The 21145-nt window shown below is 38.4% G+C and overlaps 1 protein-coding gene and 1 non-coding gene across 3 annotated transcripts in view; both read left to right on the forward strand.

The window, feature by feature from the left end:
• POLR3B (RNA polymerase III subunit B) overlaps window positions 1-21145 on the forward strand; it is a 115095-nt gene that overhangs the window by 52291 nt on the left and 41659 nt on the right. For both annotated transcript variants that reach the window (XM_029205893.1, XM_029205894.1), the window contains exons 14-19: window positions 1795-1995; window positions 3915-4077; window positions 5323-5476; window positions 8418-8492; window positions 9084-9182; window positions 14282-14409. In XM_029205893.1, coding sequence (XP_029061726.1) covers window positions 1795-1995; window positions 3915-4077; window positions 5323-5476; window positions 8418-8492; window positions 9084-9182; window positions 14282-14409 — 820 coding nt within the window. The remainder of the gene's footprint in view (window positions 1-1794; window positions 1996-3914; window positions 4078-5322; window positions 5477-8417; window positions 8493-9083; window positions 9183-14281; window positions 14410-21145) is intronic.
• Window positions 12188-12294, forward strand: LOC114886300. Its single transcript, XR_003791306.1, has one exon. It is a non-coding gene; the product is annotated as a U6 spliceosomal RNA (small nuclear RNA).

A 21145-nucleotide genomic window follows, 5' to 3' on the forward strand; every position in this document is an offset into this window, starting at 1 on the left:
CTGGAAGTAGATTCCTGAATATTTGAAGAGAAGTCTCCAAAGAGCACTTGAACACACTTCTGTTAGAATGACTTTTCTTTGCTTTTGACCCATGATTTTCAGGTCAGAATAGCTGTTTTGAGTAGTTGTTTTGCCCCTAAGTGATACCACTTTACGTCTGGGAGCAGACTGCTTATTAGGAAAATCAGTAGTAGGCCTTGTTACAGGTGAACCCCAATCTGTAGACAACCAGAAAAAGATCAGCTTCTAAAATTGTGATTGTTGTCATATGTAGACTATTTTCAACAAATAAATTTTCTCAGAGGAGCAGTTTTAGACGCTTTGTCTGTTTCTCCTCTCTCCCTTTTTAAAACTCCTGAAGAATATTGGAAAGGATTATCTTGCTGAACATCTCGGCTTCACTCCCCATCTACTTCCTATTTGCCAGCAGCTGCTGTCTTAGTTGAATTCTGTGCTGAATATTTATTTATCTTCCTTGCTCTTACTTTGTGGTCATAAGTCAGTTTACTAGGTTCATTCTCATTCAAAGAATAAAAGGAGTTAACTCAACAAGCAATATGAGAAGTTAACTTGTGGGATCAGTGTGTTTGCTCCATTTCTTTGCTTTGTAATGCATCAAGTTTCTTCATAGGTTTTAGCTTTTTTCCAACTCTATCAAAAACTCAAGTTTCTGAAGTGATAGATCTTCACTGAAATAATGCTTAAACTTTAATTTGTGAGGAGCTCCCCTGAAGTCAGATATTTAAATTCAAACAGATAAGTTTTTCTACTGTGAGGGGTTTTAATCTGGGATCCATGAGTCCTTCCTTGAAATTGAAGGCAAATTTTCTGTTTGTGGCCCTATGTGCATTTTTCTCGAGAACAGTCATAGCTTTCATCAGATTATCAAAAAAATGAAGAACCACTGTTTAGCAGATGTAATTTTTTCCCTTTGAATCAGAAAGATCATTGAATCAATCACTTTTTGACATTTTGTTTTCTACTTTGCTTTTTCTCTGCATACTGTTTTCTATTAATTCACATTACCATAAGTTGAAAACTTAATGATTCCTAACCTTAATCCTGAATTATCCTTGAGAATATTTAATGTGTACAATTAATACCACTATAAAATAATATATTTCAGTACTTTCAATGCATAGGAGATAAGGTAAATTTAATGTTTAAAATTTATTTCATATGAATCTATTTTAAGATTGACATGGTAGCCAAAGAAGGTATAAAATATTTATTAATATGAATATATGTGCAACTTTTAGCCTTGATTAAGAAGCCTATAGTTATTCATTTTCCCTGGTAACTGCTATTAGAGTCTTTTTTCTATTGCTGTATTTTCCTCTCATTAAAACTAATTTTGGAAGACCTCCAGATAATGGCACATTGCAACATGAAATTATCTCTTTGAGCTTCAAGCTAGTGTTAACCTTAAATGTGTGTAGAAACTGCTAGTGTTCTATTAGTTAGCTTATTGCTTCCAGTGGAAATCTTTGGTTGAACTGCCTTGTTCAGAACATAATTAGTTCTTCAGAAGATACCCACTCTGATGTGATAATGTTGATGCGTTGAAGCATTCCGAGGTGGTTGCTAGATATAGGTAATATTCATTAAATTCCTAGAAAACCCCAGTGAGTAACTTGGCTAAATTTTAATTGTGACATTTTGATTTCTGAATATATATCATGGCTCTCATTTCACAAACAAGCAGTTCCTATGCTGAGCCTCTCCGAGTGACTTCAGAGTATCAGGCCACATGAATGGATCAGGGGTAGTCTCATGTCTTCCCTCTCCCTTCAGGGAAATTGGTCTCTGAAGAGATTTAAAATGGATCGCCAGGGTGTGACTCAGGTGCTGTCTCGCTTGTCATATATATCCGCACTGGGCATGATGACAAGAATCTCTTCCCAGTTTGAAAAAACAAGAAAAGTGAGTGGCCCTCGATCGCTCCAGCCATCTCAGTGGGGAATGCTCTGCCCTTCGGACACTCCTGAAGGAGAGGTAAGGTCCCCAAGGAGTCTCCGCTGTGTCAGTGGTCATGCCTGTTGGTGATGCTCTGCTTCTTCTCCCATTCCCCCAGGCTGTATCGTTTTTGGGGTCAGCCACGTAGCTGGCAGAGAAATGTTGATGCAGAATGTCATCAGTATCATTCCCGAACAGTACCTACAGAAGTCTTTGATTTATTATCTCACCTAAATAGAAGTATTGTCCAAATTTTCTTGCTTGTTTTAGTTTATCCCAAGAGTCAAACCAGGCAGCGAAGAGGGGTAAGAATATGAAGGAAAATTAAGAGACCCATCACCTTTGCTCACAAGGAGCTCTTTTTAAGCAACTCCTTATTTTCTGTGGCTGTACTTAAAGGACATCAGAGTCACAGTTGCAGCCAACTAGGAGCACACAGTCCAAGACCTAAGTTGGATTCCAACTCACTTATATAGGAAACATAAGCAGTTACCAGAACACTAAACCAAGGAGTTTAAATTGGTTTACATCCATAGCACCCACTACTTCCTGTGACGTGACCCTTTCTACTTCATGTTAACCACTGTTGGTTTCACTTGATTTTATGCCTTCTAAATTGTAAAATTCTGGAGGAAGGAACCATGTTAGGTTCACCATTGTACCCCAAGCTCCTAGCCCAGAGCCTCATTCAGACTAAAGGCCCCATAAATATATGCTGAGTGAATAAATAAGTTAAATATGACAGGTAAAAGATATATGTTCCAAAGTGTAGGAATTAGTTATGACTTGGGAGAGGTGAAAAATACAAGTCCATACAGGGTTATAATTTTTAGAAATTATCATTCTTCTTCTGATATATCTTAAACCATATGGAAATTCACATTAAAATTTTCCAGCTTGTCAAATTTGCATAACTTACACATCTTGAGTTTTGGAACACTAAATTTCCCAGAGATTGCTTCAACTAATCTAGATGAAGTACCTGTTTTGTGCAGCACTACAGTAGATGGTTTCTAAGATTGAAGATGTAATCTTTACATGTCACATGTGTCTCAAGTGTTTTTGTTTTTTTTCTTAATTTGCTGTATTACGTCCTTGTTTATATGTTTGCTTTAGATTTTTTTCCTCTGGTTGTATAGAAGTTTAAAAATATTTTTTTCATTTCCTTCTTACTTTGAAATAATTTCAGGCATACAAAAAAAGTTGCAAAAATAGTGCAAAGAATTTCCATGATCCTTCACCTAGATTCCCCAAATGTGACATCTTATGTAACTATAGCACAGTTATCAACCTCATAGCCCCAGTTATCAACTTTCATAACCCCAGTTATGAAATTAACACTGATAACAATATTATAATCTGTAGACCTGATTCAGATTTTGCCAGTTGCCCCACTGTCTTTTTTTGATCCAGGATTGCTCTCAGTTGTTGAGTCTCCTTAGCCTCTTATTCTGAAGCGGTTCTTCACTCTTTGTCTTTTATGACCAAGAAGCTTGGAGAGTACCGGCCAGTTATTTTGCAGACTCTTTCTCATTTCAGGCCAGCAGTTTTATATTTTTATGTATTCACAATTATCAATGTTTTCCTTTACTGTTTTTATACAGTGTCATCTTAATGACTGTGGTGTTCTGTTGTCAGGGAATAGCAATTTAGGCAATTGGTTTCTTTGGGGAGGGGACATTTATAATGTCATCATTATTTCCAGTTCAAATAGTACTGTGCTGAGCATGTCTGTGGCTAAATCTACGTTTATATCCTTGCTTTCTAGTTCAGGATAAATTCCTCTAGGATAAGGGGTAGGTATATCCTTAAGGCTTTGTATGAATCTCCAAAGTGTCCCCTACGAGGCTGTACTGCTTTGCCTTGTCACCAGTGGAGTGGTGAGCTATTTTCAGACACAAACTGTACTTTGTGTTACTCATGTTCATTCTTAGAAATGACAGTCTTTTGCTTTTTAGGCATGTGGTTTGGTTAAAAACTTGGCCCTTATGACGCACATCACAACTGACATGGAAGATGGACCCATTGTTAAATTAGCCAGTAACTTGGGAGTAGAAGATGTGAATTTATTATGTGGGGAAGAGCTGTCTTACCCAAATGTGTTTCTTGTCTTTCTTAATGGTGAGTATATTATGGAGACATGTTGATCCTAAACAGTCTGTTTGGGAGGGGGAGGGAATCGACTATTATCCATGTATATAGAGCACAAATATACTTTAATTCTGCAGTCAAATTCTCTGCCACTGAGCTGTACCCCCTGAGTATACTTTAATTCTGGACCCAGGTTGACATTAATTGAAAGGTAGAAAAAAATGGTAACAGAAACAGTTATTCCATTGGCTGAGTGATCCAGGTTCTGAGACAATACAGCTATCAGAGCTAAAGGGTAGCTTTGACAGCTGGCAGCGTATGCACAGTGGAGTGAGGCTCAATATGGTATCTTTAAGTTCAAGTTAAATATGTGAGACGTTCTGCAGAAATAATCAGATCAGCCCTTATAGTGAGATGACTTGTATTCAGCCACTGAGTGAGTGATTGTCAGCAGCCTCTGGCGAGAGGGTCCCTTTCCTTCAGCTTCTGCTCCAGTTGCTTCTCTCATACCCCTTCCCACCCACTTGAGAGTCCTCCAGAGATGCTGCAGCAGGTGTGGCTTGGTGGCCTGGGTGCCTGTCCCCTCACAGGTATGCTGCATGTGCTCATCCTGGCCTCAGCCCCCATGCTCTTCTCCCCCTTCTTCCTGCTCTGGGAGGCCTTCACCATTTCCCGCGTGGGCTGGTGAGAAGGAAAACAGGGCTGTTGGCTGCCTGCCTCGCTCAGTGAATTCTGGCAGCTAACGCTGAGTGGGTCCTTACTCTGGGTACTCACCCAGTACCTCTCTAAATCCTCACACTAGCCCTGGGAGCCAAAGGCCATTTTCCTCATTTCTCAGATGATGACAACAAAACCGGTTTAAAAATAGCAGTTACTAGGTGCTATGTCCAGTTCTAAGTGCTTTCCATGAGATCAGCTCATTTAATCCTCACATCGACCCTGTAGAAGTGGTAGAGCCAGTGTTCAGACCCAGGGGTCTGGACCCGAGTTCATGTCCCTGCACGGTGCTGACAGACGAGGAGACTGAGGCTGACTTCACCAGTGTTATGCAGCCAGGGCGTGGTAGGCCTGGCCCTGGACTCCGGTCCCCACCCCGGGCTGCCCTTGACCACTCCACTCTGCTGCTCCCTCCAGCCTTGTGGACTGGCTGCAGGCTTAATAACAGTACTTCCAAATGACTGCTCAGTGCTGCTTATTGTTTTTATTGAGTAGATATTTTAAATCCCATTAGATTTATTTTTTATTTCGGTCTTGACTATTCTTCTTTCTGCTTAGGTAACATCCTGGGTGTCATTCGAGACCACAAGAAGCTGGTGAATACATTTCGACTGATGCGAAGAGCAGGATATATCAATGAATTTGTTTCCATCTCAACGAATCTGACAGATCGGTGTGTCTATATTTCCTCTGATGGAGGAAGGCTGTGCAGGTAGATGTGGCTAGAAAGAGTTGTTAAGATCTCTTTATGTTTGCTTTTGAAAGAAATGGACTTGTTTTTATTTTTGAAGCTGCTTTAACCTCTTTCATTGTTAAGATAAATTTAATTCACTTAGCAAACACCTCATGAATATGCATACTGGCTACTGGGGATTCAAAGATTAATGGGAGTCAGTCTCTGCCCTCAGAGAACTCAGTCCGCTGGGAAAGGCAGAAATAATTAGTAATAACAACCAACTCTGCGAGTAATAAGTGCTAGCCATTATTTATTATCTTAATAGATGTATTATGTGTAAGGCTTTAACTACATTCAACCCTATAAGGTTGGATTATTATTTTCATTTAACAAATGAGGTACCGGGGTTTAGTGAGACTAAGTAAATTACCCAAAGCCAGATAGTGGTGGAGTCTGTTTTTCACCCGGAAGTCCTTAGAATTCATTTGACTCCAACAGTCCTGATTTTACCCACTATATTCTGTTGCTATGAACTGACCTTTAAAGGATGAGTAGGATTGCTTTAAAGGATAAAGGAGGAAAGGAGAAAGGCTAAGGAATGGCAAGAATAAGAAACATAGAAGCATGAAGAGATACCATAACATTAGATCCGGTAGAAGAGTAGGTGCCTTATATTCATTCCGCACATATTTAGGGCCTATTTTGTACAGGTGCTGTGTCGGAGGTGGGGTTACGAAGATGAACATGACATGGTATCTGGTCCTTTGGGGACAGGCGGGGACTTCAGCTGAGGATGTCACCTTGTTTCATAGGCCTTCACTTGATTCACCAAAGTCTTTCTTTGTGGACCTCAGGTAGTGTGAGGGCACAAGTCAGTGAGCTGGCAGTGGTTAGAGTGGTGGCAAGAGCTTGGAAGTCTGCCCAGCTGGGAGAGTGGACTGCCAGTGTCTGTGTCTGTCTGGCATCCTTGTTTCCTTCCAGTTACCCTCCTCATTCTCCTTTGAGGATTGCCCTTCCTCACTGGCAGTCTTCTTGGGACGGTCAGTCAGGTGCTCTCTCCTGCTCAGCCAAAGGTCAGGCGGCTGACCCAAGCCAGGCCAGTCAGACTGTCTCTCCAGAGAGTTTGAATCCCAGAGAGAATAGCTCAAGGGAAGAAGTGGTTGGAACAGATTCATCCTGGCAGCGATGCGTACAAGAGACTGCTTGTTACCCCTGCCTTTCTGGATACTTGGGACTGTTCTGGCTCCTTTTCTTTCTGAGGCTGAGCATTGCACCTTTTTTCTTTGACTCTTATCCTTCTAGTAAATTCTTAGCCTTTTGGTAAATTCCTTAAAATTTTCTTCTTATTTTTTTGTAAATTCCATCTTTGCTTAAATCTGCCAGAGTTGGTTCCTATTCTTTGCAACCAAAGAGCCCTAACTGATGCTATACCTGTGTTTGAATCCTAATGTCCCACTTACTGACTTGTGTGACTCCGAGTTTATTACTTAAGTCTCTGGGCCTTGATTTCCTCAGCTGTAAATATGTAAATAACAATGCCTCCCTAGGATTGATATAAGGTCTGGTAAGTGCCTTGTAGGGTGCCAGGCAAACACTGGATGCTTATTTTAGCTATTAACATGGCCCAATTAAGGGTGGGGAAAACACTGACATTTTCTAGCTTACTCTGTTTTAGGATTTTTCTTTTTCATTACATCCCATATAATATGACATAGCCTAAAAGAAAACTAGTTCTTTTTTTTTTTAGAAGTGATTGTATAACGACACAACATAGATCTGGCAGGAAGAATTAGTAGAATTCATTGAGTAAACTGAAAGGTAACTGAGGTGGCCAAGTGTGGTCCCCTCCCTCTCCTACCCCTGCTCTGCCATCACTTCTCAGCCTCTTAAGCTGAGCTAAACTGCAGCCCCAAATGAGGGAGGCAGCAGGGTCTCTGCTTCCCTGCCAAGGGGCAGCCAGGATTTTGAGGCAATGTTGAGTCTCATGAAGAGTTCACCCTGTTCACTTTCCAGCAGCTTGTACCCCCTTTTGTAATTGTGCAGCTCCTCTTCTTAACTGTTTAAAAGTGCTCATTAGTCCTCAAATAGTTATTTGGACTTGAGGGTGGAGCGCACGAGTGTCTGCTGGTTACTTGCTCCTCTCTGTAAGAGCCGCTTGTCCAAATAGCAACAGCCCTTGACGTTTCGTGCCGCGTGCCGTCCTTTGTGTCGGGTGTTTCCTCGTGGTGGCGAAGCCCTCAGAGGCAAATCACCGCTGACAGTTACAGGTTAATCTACCAGAACGTGTGGACCAAAGCTCTCTACCTTACGCCCATTACATCACTAAAAATCCCAAAGTGAAAAAGCTATATTCCCTGCAAACTCATGCCTACTCTTTGGTTGTGTGTAGCTTTAAGTACCCTGCTAGTGTAGCCCAGGGATGTTTGTCCTAAAGCAAGCCACTCTAGACAGCTGGAAGTCATCAGACCTTGACTACAAAATGCCATTGTTTTCCTTGGTGATGGTTCTCTGCCTGCTGACCTCTCCATATTCCCAGTATGAAATCAGGAGAGGCTTTTGGTATGATGGATGCATTTACACAGTTTTTAAAAATATATGATATTAAAGGTATTAAAGGTTTTGTTTTTTTTTCTAGACTTTATTGAGTATCATTTCATACTGCTTTCTCATTCAGAACCAAATATTTCCAAAGATACTTGGAGAAAGGACTGTGTGTTTATACATGTATATGTGCACACATGAGCTGGTGTGTGCGTGTGCACGTGTGTGTGCGTGTGTATGTGAGAAAGAGAAAATAGGCCCCTGTGCACTCACACTTGTAAAAAATGCCTGGTGTCGTCAAGCACTCCAGAAATAAGTTTGATCATATCTACCGCTTCCCTCATTTAACTATAGTAAACTTACTGATTTAATTCTTTTGTTGAACTACTGTAAACCTGTTTTGTTTTTTGGGTTTTTTTCTGTTTTTCTATTCCAGACCCTATATAATTGTTAAGAAACAGAAGGCTGCAGTCACAAATAAGCATATGGAAGAGCTGGCTCAGGGGTACAGGTAAATAGCCAAAAGCAAAAGCCCTCAGTCTCCTTAATACTCATTTATATGATCTAAACAGAAGTAATGTTATTTGATCTGAGCTTTTAAGAAAAGTATTACATATTTTCATTTTTAGTCTCTTAATTCCTCTCTACCAGCTATATCAACCTGTTAAAAACCTGTTCTTTTCTATGTGAACTTGCTTGGACATTGTAAAATATTTATCAATTTAGATCCTGAGGATTACAGAGTCTTGGTGTAAATTAGCACACTCTTCAGCGTTTCTAGGATGAGAAGGATATGTTGATGTAGACATCTGACGTACTGTGGGTCTCTCATCATACGGGGTTTTTAAAGTCATAGAAGGTATTTTTTAGAAGTGGGACCAGATTGACAAGAGTCACAGATGTTTTACTGTTTCTATTTTGGTGATTTGTGATAACCCTATGATCTAAGAACAACGTGTTTCAAATATCCCAATGTATTGATACTTTTTGGGAGAGAAAGATGCTTTGGGCCTAAATGAAAGCATGTATCTTCCACTATTGCATATAAAATACTGCAGTAAAATGCTATTTAACAATGTCCATTTCACCAATATTTTCCCAGGAATTTTGAAGATTTCTTGCATGAGAGTCTGGTTGAATATTTAGATGTGAATGAAGAAAATGACTGTAACATTGCACTCTATGAACATATGATTAATAAGTAAGTAACAACCATAATTAAAACCTGTTCCGGGGCTTCCCTGGTGGTGCAGTGGTTGAGAGTCCGCCTGCCAATGCAGGGGACACGGGTTCTTGGCCCAGTCCGGGAAGATTCCCACATGCCGCGGAGCGGCTGGGCCCATGAGCCATGGCCGCTGAGCCTGCGCGTCCGGAGCCTGTGCTCCGCGATGGGAGAGGCCACAACAGTGAGAGGCCCGCATACCGGAAAAAAAAACAAAAAGCAAAAAAACCTGTTCTGATGATAGACACTATCTTCTTTTTTCATTTCATCTTCAATTCTATTGTGTATTCCTAGTAGGAACTGTTAGAAGTATACTGTTAAGGAAGCATAACCCATAGTTTATCCCAGGAGTATCACAAAACTGCTAACGAATAATCTTTAGATTTAATTATCCTTCCTTTTCATTTTACACTCACTGTACATTTCTTAAAAGGAATTGCGTCTCTGATTTTAACACTCGATTACTGCCAAAATTAAACTAATGAAGCAGGCTACATAATGGTGTATTTATCTGTTCCAGGGTTGATTTTGTCAGTGGATGTCTGAATCCCTGTTGTCAATGCAGGAATTCCCTACCTTGTATGTTGTAAAGATATCTCTAAACTTATGTGCAATATAGACATGAAATGGTGATATGTTCACAGTGTTTCTTCTAGAACAGTGATATTTTTAGAAACATCTTTGTTCCATTTGGAATACATTATAGGACATTTATATAACTTGCTGTCTGATGCATGTGGCTGAGGTACCACTTACCTGAAATTAGAATGTTTGAAATTATGCTATTAAATGGTTAGGGAGTTTAATACTGCCCCCTGATAACTATTTTTGTCTTCAGTCAGGAGAGTAGTTTTCTGTTTTCCACTACCAGATGAGATATACCACTTTATTTTTGTCTTACTGTAATTTAATAAATAATGCTTTTCAGCAGAATTTTTATTCCTTAAAGGTATGAATCTCTCAAAGTACTATTTTTATACCCCTCGTTTAAAGATTGACTGGAGGGCTTCCCTGATGGCGCAGTGGTTGGGGGTCCGCCTGCCGATGCAGGGGACGCGGGTTCGTGCCCCAGTCCAGGAGGATCCCACATGCCGCGGGCCCGTGGCATGGCCGCTGAGCCTATGCATCCGGAGCCTGTGCTCCACAGCAGTGGAGGCGGGGGGGGGGGGGGGGGCGCCCAGTGATGAGAGGCCCGCGTACAGCAAAAAATAATAATAAAGATTGACTGGAGAATTATATAGTAACCCCACAAATAACGATTCCATCCTGGTTACTCAAGCCAGAAACCTCAGTTTCAGCCTTGACTCCTCTTCCCCTCTACACCCACATCTAATCTCGTAACATACCATGTGGACTTTCAAAGTATACCCGGAATCTGAGCTCTTTTCACCACCTCCACCTGCTGCCCTACTGCAGGCCACTGCCATTGCTTGTGTGAATCCTTGCAAAAGGCTCCTGACTAGTTTTGCACTTGTTCCCATATAGTCTGTTCTTTATAGGTCAGAATGGTCTCGTCACTTCTCTTCTCAAACCACGCCCCCAGCCCCGCCCCACCCAGTGGCTTTCCATCTCCCTCTGAAGTCCTTACAGAGGCCTTCACGTTCCTACAAGGAAGCTATGGCTGCAGCATCATCTCCTCCCTCTCCCCCCTCACTCTGTTTTAACCACACTGGCCTCTTCATGCTCCTGCCCCAGCCCCTCTGCCCTGGCTGTCCCCTCCACCTGGAACGCTGTCACCTATCTGCATGGCTCACTCCTTCACATCCTCCAGGTCTTCACTCAGGTACCACCTTCTCAGCGAGTTTCCCTGACCACACTATTTAAAGTAGAAATCCCTCCTCTGACCACCCCTCTTCGCTGCTTTATTTTTCTAGTGCTTAAATCTTAAAATCTGTAAAACGTGTATTTTGTTGATGCATCTGTGTATTGTCTATCTCCCGCCACTAGAAGCTTCATGAAGGCAGGGATTTTTCTCTGTTTTCTTCACTGCCATAAAGGAATATAACTATCAGTATCACCCAATCACCACGCTACCCCATACATCAAATTAATTTATTTTAAAAATAAGAAAAAATTGGTATTAATTCATACTTACGACATTTGTTAAAATGTAGAAATGCATAAAGTAATTCCCCATCCCGCCAAACTCCACCCTCCAGAAGTAACCAGTGCAAATGGTTTAATATGTACTCTTCTAGATTTTTTTCTAAGTGAAGGCAAACATACATACATTTTGCAACTATTTTTCAGTGTCTTGATTTTTTAACTTAATGTAATTAACATTATCATCCTGGATATTTTTCCACATTAATGTATGTATATATTTATATATATATATATATATAATTTTAATTGCTTTTTATTACATTGTCTGACTACATATAGATAACTTATTTAATTGTTCCCCTATTGATGACTATTTAGGCTGTTTCCAGTTTTTTCACTATTGCAAGCAACAGGTCACTTAGTCTTAATTTGAGCTAAATTTAAGGCCCTTATGCATAGTGAACAGGAAGTCTCCTATTTCCTGTTCAGGATAGAAACTTAGGGTGGTTATAATTTTTGGAAAAAGTAGTTTTAATTTGCATTGGTCAAATTGGCAATATATAAACAGAACAGTACATTTTATACAAACTGTTTTATTCTAGGCTATAAAATGTCACTATAAGCTGTTTCTCTGTAAAAAACAGAAACAAAGAAAACAAAACCTAGAGCCCCTTCCCTCTCTGCTGACAAAGGCCTAAAGTGACTGAGAGGATTGAGGTTCTGCGAGGTCATAAGGTCAGAATTATATTCTTCAAACCAAGAACTACATGGAAAGCATCCTCTCTAACCAAACGAGGGACACAATTCAATACATGTGTAATGAAAAGCAAATAGCTGGTTAACTGGATAAGTGGGAGATTTTTGCCATGTACATTGCAACTAATTTTCCATGATGTGTTGGGTTATCTTGGAAATCACTTCTCTTCAGAAGTACTGTAGTGCTTGCTTCGGCAGCACATATACTAAAATTGGAACGATTCAGAGAAGATTAGCATGGCCCCTGTGGAAGGATGACATGCAAATTCGTGAAGCGTTCCATATTTTTAAGAAAAGATGAACATAAGACAGATGATTATTAATCTATTTCAATTTCACCAGTCACATAAAAAAGAAGAAACATCTTCTTTGGAATTATGAAATAGTAAATAAGAACATCTCATTATATACCTATGAAGTATTATGTTGATATATAATGTATATTTAAATTGTAATACAAATGTAAGAAATGTTATGGTAAATCAGATCCTCTCAATTTGTTGATTTCAGTGGAATTTGGTACAATTATTTTGTATTTCAATTTGACTATCAAGAATAAAAAAAAAAATTATGTCATTTGGCTCAGGAAAAAAAAAAGAAGTACTGTAAACTGTTGAAATTATGATTAAAGTTATGCTTCAGAAACACTTGAGGAAGGGACAGAAGGTCATTGGAGACCACAGATCCTGGATGTGAGATCTGTTACTTTCAGCAAGACCTAAAAACAGTCTGGCTGTCCTTTCCCATTCAGATAGCTGAGTTGCTTTATCATTTAGCCAAAACTGCATTTTCTGCAAAAACATATTATGAAAGTAACCAAGATTCTAACATCTACTACGTCAAGTCTTACTTTGTGCCCCGTATCTATAAAAATATAATGCAAGTCACCATATAACTTTAAGTTTTCTAGTAGCCACATTAAAGAAGTAAAAAGAAACAGATGAAATTAATTTTAATAATTTTATTTAACCCAGTATATTTGAAAGATTATCATATCAACATGTAGTCAATATAAAAATATTGAGATATTTTACCTTTTTTTCCTACTAAGTCTTCAAAATCTGGTGTGCAGTTACACTGCATCTCAATTTGGATGCTAAATTTTCATTGGAAATACCTTTTTTTAAATGTATTTTATTTATTATTTATTTTTGGCTGCATTGGGTCTTCATTGCTGCGCACGGGCTTTCTCTGGTTGCGGTGAGCGGGGGCTACTCTTCGTTGTGGTGCGTGGGCTTCAGTAGTTGTGGCTTGCAGGCTCCAGAGCACAGGCTCAGTAGTTGTGGCGCACGGGCTTAGTTGCTCCGCGGCATGTGGGATCTTCCTGGACCAGGGCACGAACCCATGTCCCCTGCATTGGCAGGCGGATTCTTAACCACTGCGCCACCAGGGAAGTCCCTCATTGGAAATACTTGATCTGATTTCATAACATTTACAATTGAAAAAGTAGAGTAATACATGTAAGTGGTTACAAACATAACTAAAAGGTTTTAAAATAACTGAACTGAGCTATTTCAATATAAATTTGAGCTTTAAAATTAATGTAAGATAATTAAAATAAAGTAAAATTAAAAATTCAGTTTCTCAGCCATTCTAGTCTAACTTTTCAAGTGCTCAATAGCCACACTTAGCTAGTGGTTACAGAATTGGTCCCCATAGGTCTATAGTAACTATTCTTAAAGGGGATATATTCCTCTCTCTAAAATGGTAATACAACTTTCTCATTGATATACGTTGGAAAAGTGGGGAAAAGCAGGCCACTCATCCATATAGTTATATTAAAAAAAATTTATTTTAAAGACATTTTATTGAAGTACAGTTGATTTACAGCATTGTGCCATGTAGGTATTTTTGATACTGTGTTTCTATGTGCTTAATATAGTAATTTCTTTGAATGAGTTATTAGTTAGTATGTAATGATGTTTTATTTTTTATATAGACATTCCATATTGTCTATCTCTTATATTTCTACAAATAAAAGTTTCACTCTTTAGTTTCACTGAAAAAAATAATTTGCTGTTATATTTTATTTAAGTATATTTTTCTTCTATCATTTTTACTAGCATCAAATTTTATTGTTAGGAGGTTTTATTATTATATTGATATAAATGTATGTGTTTTATATATATATATACATTCTTGTATGTATTTATGTAAACTTAAATTTTAAGTTTAGTCCTCAGGGACCTGGATAGTAATATTTTTTTATACCCTTTAAGAGATATTTATTTTAATACTTGGTGCCTAAGATGTCTGATTCTTAATTAACTTGATAGAGATACCACCCACTTGGAGATTGAACCCTTCACTCTTCTTGGCGTTTGTGCTGGCCTGATCCCATACCCTCATCACAACCAGTCCCCAAGAAACACATATCAGTGTGCCATGGGGAAACAAGCCATGGGTAAGAGTTCCTCCTTGAACTTGGTTCTAAATACTTGGATAAGCACTTATGTCTTTATTCTTTTTTTTTTTAACAGCTCTTTATTGGAGTATAATTGCTTCACAATACTGTGTTATTCTTACTTCACTAGTGTTGCATGTTGGGCCAGGTCAGGCGTTGCTAACACCTGAGTGTTACCAAACTTAGGAGGTTGTCTGTGGAGTTCTGCAGTGCTTGTAGGTGCCCCTGTCATGTCTAAAGCTTAAACAAAAATGGAGAAAACCTCTCTGAACTTGTACTCTTGACCAAACAAAGGGATATATAATAACTATCACAGAATTACAAGGGGGTAAATATAAAGAGAAAAGCCCTATATAAATGTAAGTAGTTAAGCAGGAGAGATGGAAGAAAGAGCAGGAAAACTCGATGTTAAGGGAGGAGAGCAAGAGGCAATAGAGATAAAGATGCACAGTGTGTATTAGAATGTACTTAGTAATTGTCTGGGTGACAGTCATTGAACCCATTATATCCACGCAATTGCTCCTATAGCTCCTGAAACACTCAGTATGTGTCACACCATTTTCTGAGTTCATTTTCCTTTCTTCTTTCTATTTTTCTCCCCTTTCATTAATTTATCTATTAATTTATTTATCATCCGTAACATTTATTGAACATCAATAATAAACCAATCATTGAGGCTGGAACCTTAAAATATAGAGATAACACAGAGCCCTGCCCTCAGTGAGTTCACAGTGTAGCAGGAGAGACCAACAAATACAACAGTAATTCAGTATAGTCTGATAAATGCCATAGTAGATGATAGCCAGAATCTAAGGGACTAAGCAGAAAAAACACCTAAGGTTAGAGAGAGAGTGGGTTGTTTCTGAAGACTAGAACTGAACTAAGCCTTGAAAGATACTGAGTATTTCTCACAGGTATGGAAACGTAAGCAAGCAGTGTGTGGGTCGTTTTGTATAGTATATGCTGTAGTATGGACATAGAAGCGTGGTGGAGAGATGCCATATGTTGGGGAGTTTGAGTTTTGTCTTGAAGAGGATACAGAGAGGACACTAGCAAAAAAAGTTTTGCTTATAAGCTTTTCTTTGAAATGTTTTTAAAACTCATTTAAATCCTAATAAGTTTAATAGGTTTTATTTTCATATATGTCTATGACATCAATATGACTTGTCATCTCTGATTTAAAGTATGATACAGTGAGGTTCATAAAGAAACTGTAAAAGGTTTCTGCATTGCATTTGGGTAACAACCGGAATGCAGTTAGCTGCTCAGTTACTTACAATTAGCTGCAGTTGACCATAGCTTGACAATTAAGTCATTCTGTTTCTCCTACAGATAAAGAGTATGTATTTCCTTTCGAGTTTTTATATTGCCCTTTGGTTGGCAACAAAGACATAAGAAGCATGTTGTCCTGCTACCATTTACCTGAATGATGTAATGCCTGGACAGTTCAGAATAATTCCCAGTGGGAAAATCTAAACAGCGGCTCATCAATTTAGCCTTTCCCATTCATACTCAGCAGCAGTGTAGGCTGATTTCCCGCTTGTGCTTCTGACTTGCTAACAAGTTGAAATATACAGTACTGAATCCTGTGTGTCATGAAAGGGCTATCACTTCTATTGGGTTTACCAAACCATTTTGTTTCATGATGTGAATCCCAGCTGAAACAATACACCTTTTGTGTAGAACTTTCAGCAGAATTAACGGAAGACTAATCACTTCATCGCTAATGCCGCTCTTTAGTGTGTTTGAAGATTGAAACAGAAAGAGCTGCATCTATCTCCACTTGGCAAATCTTTTTTTTTTTTAAATAAAGAAGTGATTGAATGAAAGAAATAATATTTTTATTCTTGTAACTCCTCTTCCTACCAAAAAAAAAAAAAAGCCTTTTATTTTGTAGCCATGAGTATCTGAAACGTTCGGTTAGTTACCACACACAGTTAAGCAGGATCAGTGTGTACAGAAAGCCAATTCAGTGTCTGTAGAGTTCTTTTGTAGTTTTCTGTGTGAAGGTTTTTTTTCTCGTTTTGTTTTGAGTGTCATTTGCAATTCATTGTCTGTGTTTTCTGAGGTTGGTGTATTCAGCTGCTCTGACCCTGGGTCCTGCACATTTAGCTCCTTGGATACAATCCTCTGACGTGACTGCTGACGCTAGGAAGACAAAAGCCACTGAATATCTTAAGTAATAAAAAAAAAGCCTTTGTTACTGTTCGTTATTATAAAACACCTGACTGGAAAGAAAAGCCATGAGATTAAAGTATATTTAAAGTTTGCACACGAGAAGGCCACCTTGCTCTTTGGACACTGTAGTAGCTGCAGAAGTATTGAGCGAGGTCTATAGGAAAACTCGCAAAAGGAAAGAGGCCGGCAGAGGGAGAGACCCAGAACAGAGACCCGGGTCTGAAGAACAGAGATCCAGAACAGAGACCTGGCTCTTTGAGTTGGACTTCTCGGAGTCATTTTAATTCCCTGCTGTCTTGACAGCTGATAACTAAAAGTCACACTATCCCATTTTAAATATTAGCCATGCTGAAGACTATGTACATCTCAGAGATTCTGTGTGGATTTTCTAACATAAAATTTTAGTTGCTGTTCATCTGTTAGTCCATGTGGAAAGTGAAAGACAAGATCCCAGAATTAATTTGCTAAATATTCTTACCAACCTGGAAGTTTACTATATACCTTTTACTACCAGTCCCTCCCATTCAACAGAGTGAAAAAATAAGAGAAAGTCATTTCCTGTCACTACGAAGGAGACCAAGACAGCACAAACCACAGAGACTGAGAGCCTTACCTTGTGCATAAGAGAGGGCTGACTTGATTCCAACATGAAACACCAGCAGAGGGTGTTTCTCAAATCTGAGGCTCTTTAAATTATTCATAAAGTTCAAGTTTCCACACAGCGTCTTACTGTGCTACTGGGGAACACCTCCCTTCCATGGATATGGCTCTGTTTGTTGTGACATGGTTCAGAGCAAGAAGTCAGGTAGACGTGTGTGGAAATGGCAAGGTCTCCAGGTCACCCAGTGCTACAAGTGAAGGCTGTGTGATGGGGCTGCATTGTATACTCTCTCCCTGGCACCAGACGCCAAGTTCACATGAGTCACACTTTCATATCCTGCCCATTTTATTAGTTGGCAATCCTCTAGTGGAACACTTTCTCCTCTTTAAAAGGATCTTTTAGTCACTATCAGCTCGGTTAATGAATATGCATCACATACCTCCTCCAGCCCCCGCTCCTTCTCACCACCCCTTCCTCCTCCAACTCCAAATTGCTGGGACTGTTTTGTTTTTTGTTTTTTTAAAGTCAGGAGCTAATGCAACTTCTGTTTTGGTTTTTGTTTTCAATACAGTCTCTTCTTAAGTGGGTAGTTCCTTCTCTTGTATCCCCCACTTTACAGTAGGATGGGATGTACTAGAAATAGGCTGGAGAATTTTAAAGTATTAAAAACACATAATATACAAAGATCCTCATAAAATGTTGTTTCATTCTGCATCTCCTCTTCTCCCACTTTCTGTTTGAATTTTTTTTTAGACTATTTACTTTTTTATCCATTTGGGGATACAAAATGAAAAGGTGTCTTGACCAAATTATCCCTGGCAATTCTTTTTTAGAATTCTGTTGGTTAAAAAAATATATGATCATTGTAGCTATTTTAGATGTAAGCTTATGTGACAGTTCCTGAGACTAGAATGTTAATAATGAGCACTTAAAATTGAGGTAAAATTGAAGTTCAGTATGTCGGGTTAGAGTTGGAGGTAGAATGGGTGGTATTGCAGGGTGATGGGTATATATTTTCATTACTAATATTGTTAATACTAGTCATAATGAATGCTTCCACTTAGTGAATACCCAACTGATTTATGTACATTTCTTTTAAATCATCTTAATAATCTTGTCAACTATAATACATACCTTTTTTGTTTCTGACAAGGAAACTGAATTCCAGTTTGGTTGAGAAACTTATAAGAAGTTACATTATATCTGTTATACCATGACATTTATAAAACTTACTAAAATTTTTCTCCACTGAAACTAACTTCTTTCCTCACTTTTTCCAATTCCCTGTGGGTCATGATGAAGGTACCTTCCCTGCTAGACCATAGATTATAAGTTCCTTGAGGACAGGGACTATGTCTGTTATTTATTACTATATCCCTTGGGCCTAGCCTAGTGCCAGTTTAGTAGGTACTTAATAAATGTTTCAACAACGAATAAATCTCTGAGCACATTAAAATTGTTAAGAAATCAGATGCAGATTTTTGAAAACAATCTTTGAAATGAAGAACTAAGTTGGAAGACATACAACCTGGTATTTAGACTTACCCTAAAACCACAGTAATGATACTGACATAAGGGTAGACATATAGGTCAATGGAACAGAATCCAGAAATAGACCCACACATTTATGGGCAGTTGATTTTTGATGAATATAGCAGGGCAATTTAGAGGAAAGGAAAATCTTTTCAACAAAATAAAATGTCTCAGTATCTATATAGAAAAAAAGGAACATCAGCTTCTACCTCATACTATACAAAAAGTTAATACAGAATGAATCACAGCCCTAAATGTAAGAGCTAAAACTGTAAAACTTACAGAAGGAAACTTAAGCAAAAATCCTTGTGCACTCAAATCACCTAATATCTCTTAGATAGAACACAAATAGCACAAACTATAAAAAAGGGAAAAATTAATAAATTGGACTTTCTCAAAATTAAACTTTTTCTCTTTGAAAGATACTGTTCAGAATATGAAAGACACCGTTAAGCCACAGAATGGGAGAAGGTATTTGCAATACATATATCTGATAGAGGATTTGTATCCAATATATATACAAAGAACTCTTCGATAATAAGACAACCCAAGTAAAAGGGAAACAAAAAACTCAGACACTTCACAAAGGAATAACCAATAAGCTTATGAAAATATGTTCAACGTTATTAGTCATCAGGTAAATGTAAATTTCTGTGAGATATGACTGCACACTCATTAGAACGACTCAAATGAAAAAGACTGACGTTCTAAGTGTTTGTGAGGATGTGGAGCAGCCAGAATGCTCACACACTGATGAAAAGGTAACACAGTAAAATCACTTTGGAAAATTCTTAAGTTGTTTCTGAAAGTTAACCATACCCTCAGCAAACAACGCAGAAGCGTCACTCCTATGTATTTATTCAAGAGAAATGAATACACAAAGACTTGTGCTTGAATGTTCGCAGCGACTTTATTCACAGTAGCCCCAAACTTTATTCACAGTAGCCCCAAACGGGAAACATCCCAAATATCCATCAGCAGTTGAATGGATAAACAAAATGTATATTCATATGATGGAATACTACTTAGCAATAAAAAAGAATGAACTCTGTCACACACAGCCATGTGGATGCATCCCAGAATCATGCTCCATGAAAGAAGCGGCACAAGAGTGTGCATACTGTATGATTCCATTTATATAAAATCCAGAAAATGCAAACTGACCTATACTGATAAACAGATCCTTGGTTACCTGGGGCCAGGGGCAGAGAGAGGGACCTTTTGGGAGTGTTGGGCATGTTCTGGATCTTGACTCTGGTGGTGGTTTCACAGATGCATATATCTGTCAGAGCTCATCAACCTGTACACTTTAAATGGGTGAAGTTTATTGTAATTCAATAATATTGATTAAATAAAAAGAAATTGGGCAAAGGAGGATGGAAAAAATAGTTAAATGTATAAAACTTCATTTTATGTTTCTCGGTATACATCTTCTAAACTATGAGCATCCTTACTTTTTTTCATCTCACTTTAAAATAGTAAACTTCTTCACTGTTTTAACGTACATTTACATACCTTGTTATGCCAACTTGTGACTCCTTAAGAAAGTTTTGATCAAGAAAATAAAGAGTTTATAGGAAAGATTATGTCCTGGGTAGTAAGAAAATGAAATCATTGGAGATTATAGTTATACCAAAATGGGACAGTAGAAGGAGAATTCAGCTTATAGATAAATTCTTGTTGTGTTAGTTATTATATATATGCAGTGCCCTTAAGAAAGCTGAAAATACTAATAGAGGCATCCCAGTTTGAGCACGTGCTTCACCGCAGGCTAGTGTTATAATGTAATTTCTACATGACATTTTCTCAAAAAAGCTTGCTTATTGGTAAAAGTAACCAGTCATTCATAATTTTTATAAAAATTGTGGTGTGTGGTGGCATTTGGAAGTTTTATAATTTAGAAGTTGTAGTTTATAAATCATGTTTTAACCTACACACCCGTTGTCAGTGCTGCTAAAGATGTGTATATATGTATACACCTACAACTTCTTTAAAAAGTCTTTAAAGAAAAATTTCTATTGGGATCACAAGCACCAAACTTTTGCTAAACCATTTCGCTGTTCATCTATTCGATGGTCAGTTGCAGTGCCCAAGAATTAAGTTCGGGGCCTGGTAGCACAATTTATAGCAGGATCCCATCTCTTTCACCATTGTTTAGGGGTGCAGGCGGCTATGCTTCCCTGCTGCATAATAATGCTCGTCTCAGGTTTCAGAGGACATGTTTGGCAGCCTAGTGGGACATTGCCTGAATCTTTTTCTCATTGGAGCTGAAATCTCAACATAAATTTGAAATGATTTCATGTAAAAGAACCAACTTATTGTCAGTGAACAATCCAAGCAGCAACAGTTTTCTTTCTAAAACAGGAAGTGATCTATTACCAAGTATCCTGCCCAGTTTATTAGTTGGCACTAAAATAACATTAA

Source organism: Monodon monoceros, unplaced genomic scaffold (genome assembly GCF_005190385.1).
Source record: "Monodon monoceros isolate NGI ecotype Baffin Bay Population unplaced genomic scaffold, NGI_Narwhal_1 Super_Scaffold_6, whole genome shotgun sequence".
Taxonomy (NCBI): domain Eukaryota; kingdom Metazoa; phylum Chordata; class Mammalia; order Artiodactyla; family Monodontidae; genus Monodon; species Monodon monoceros.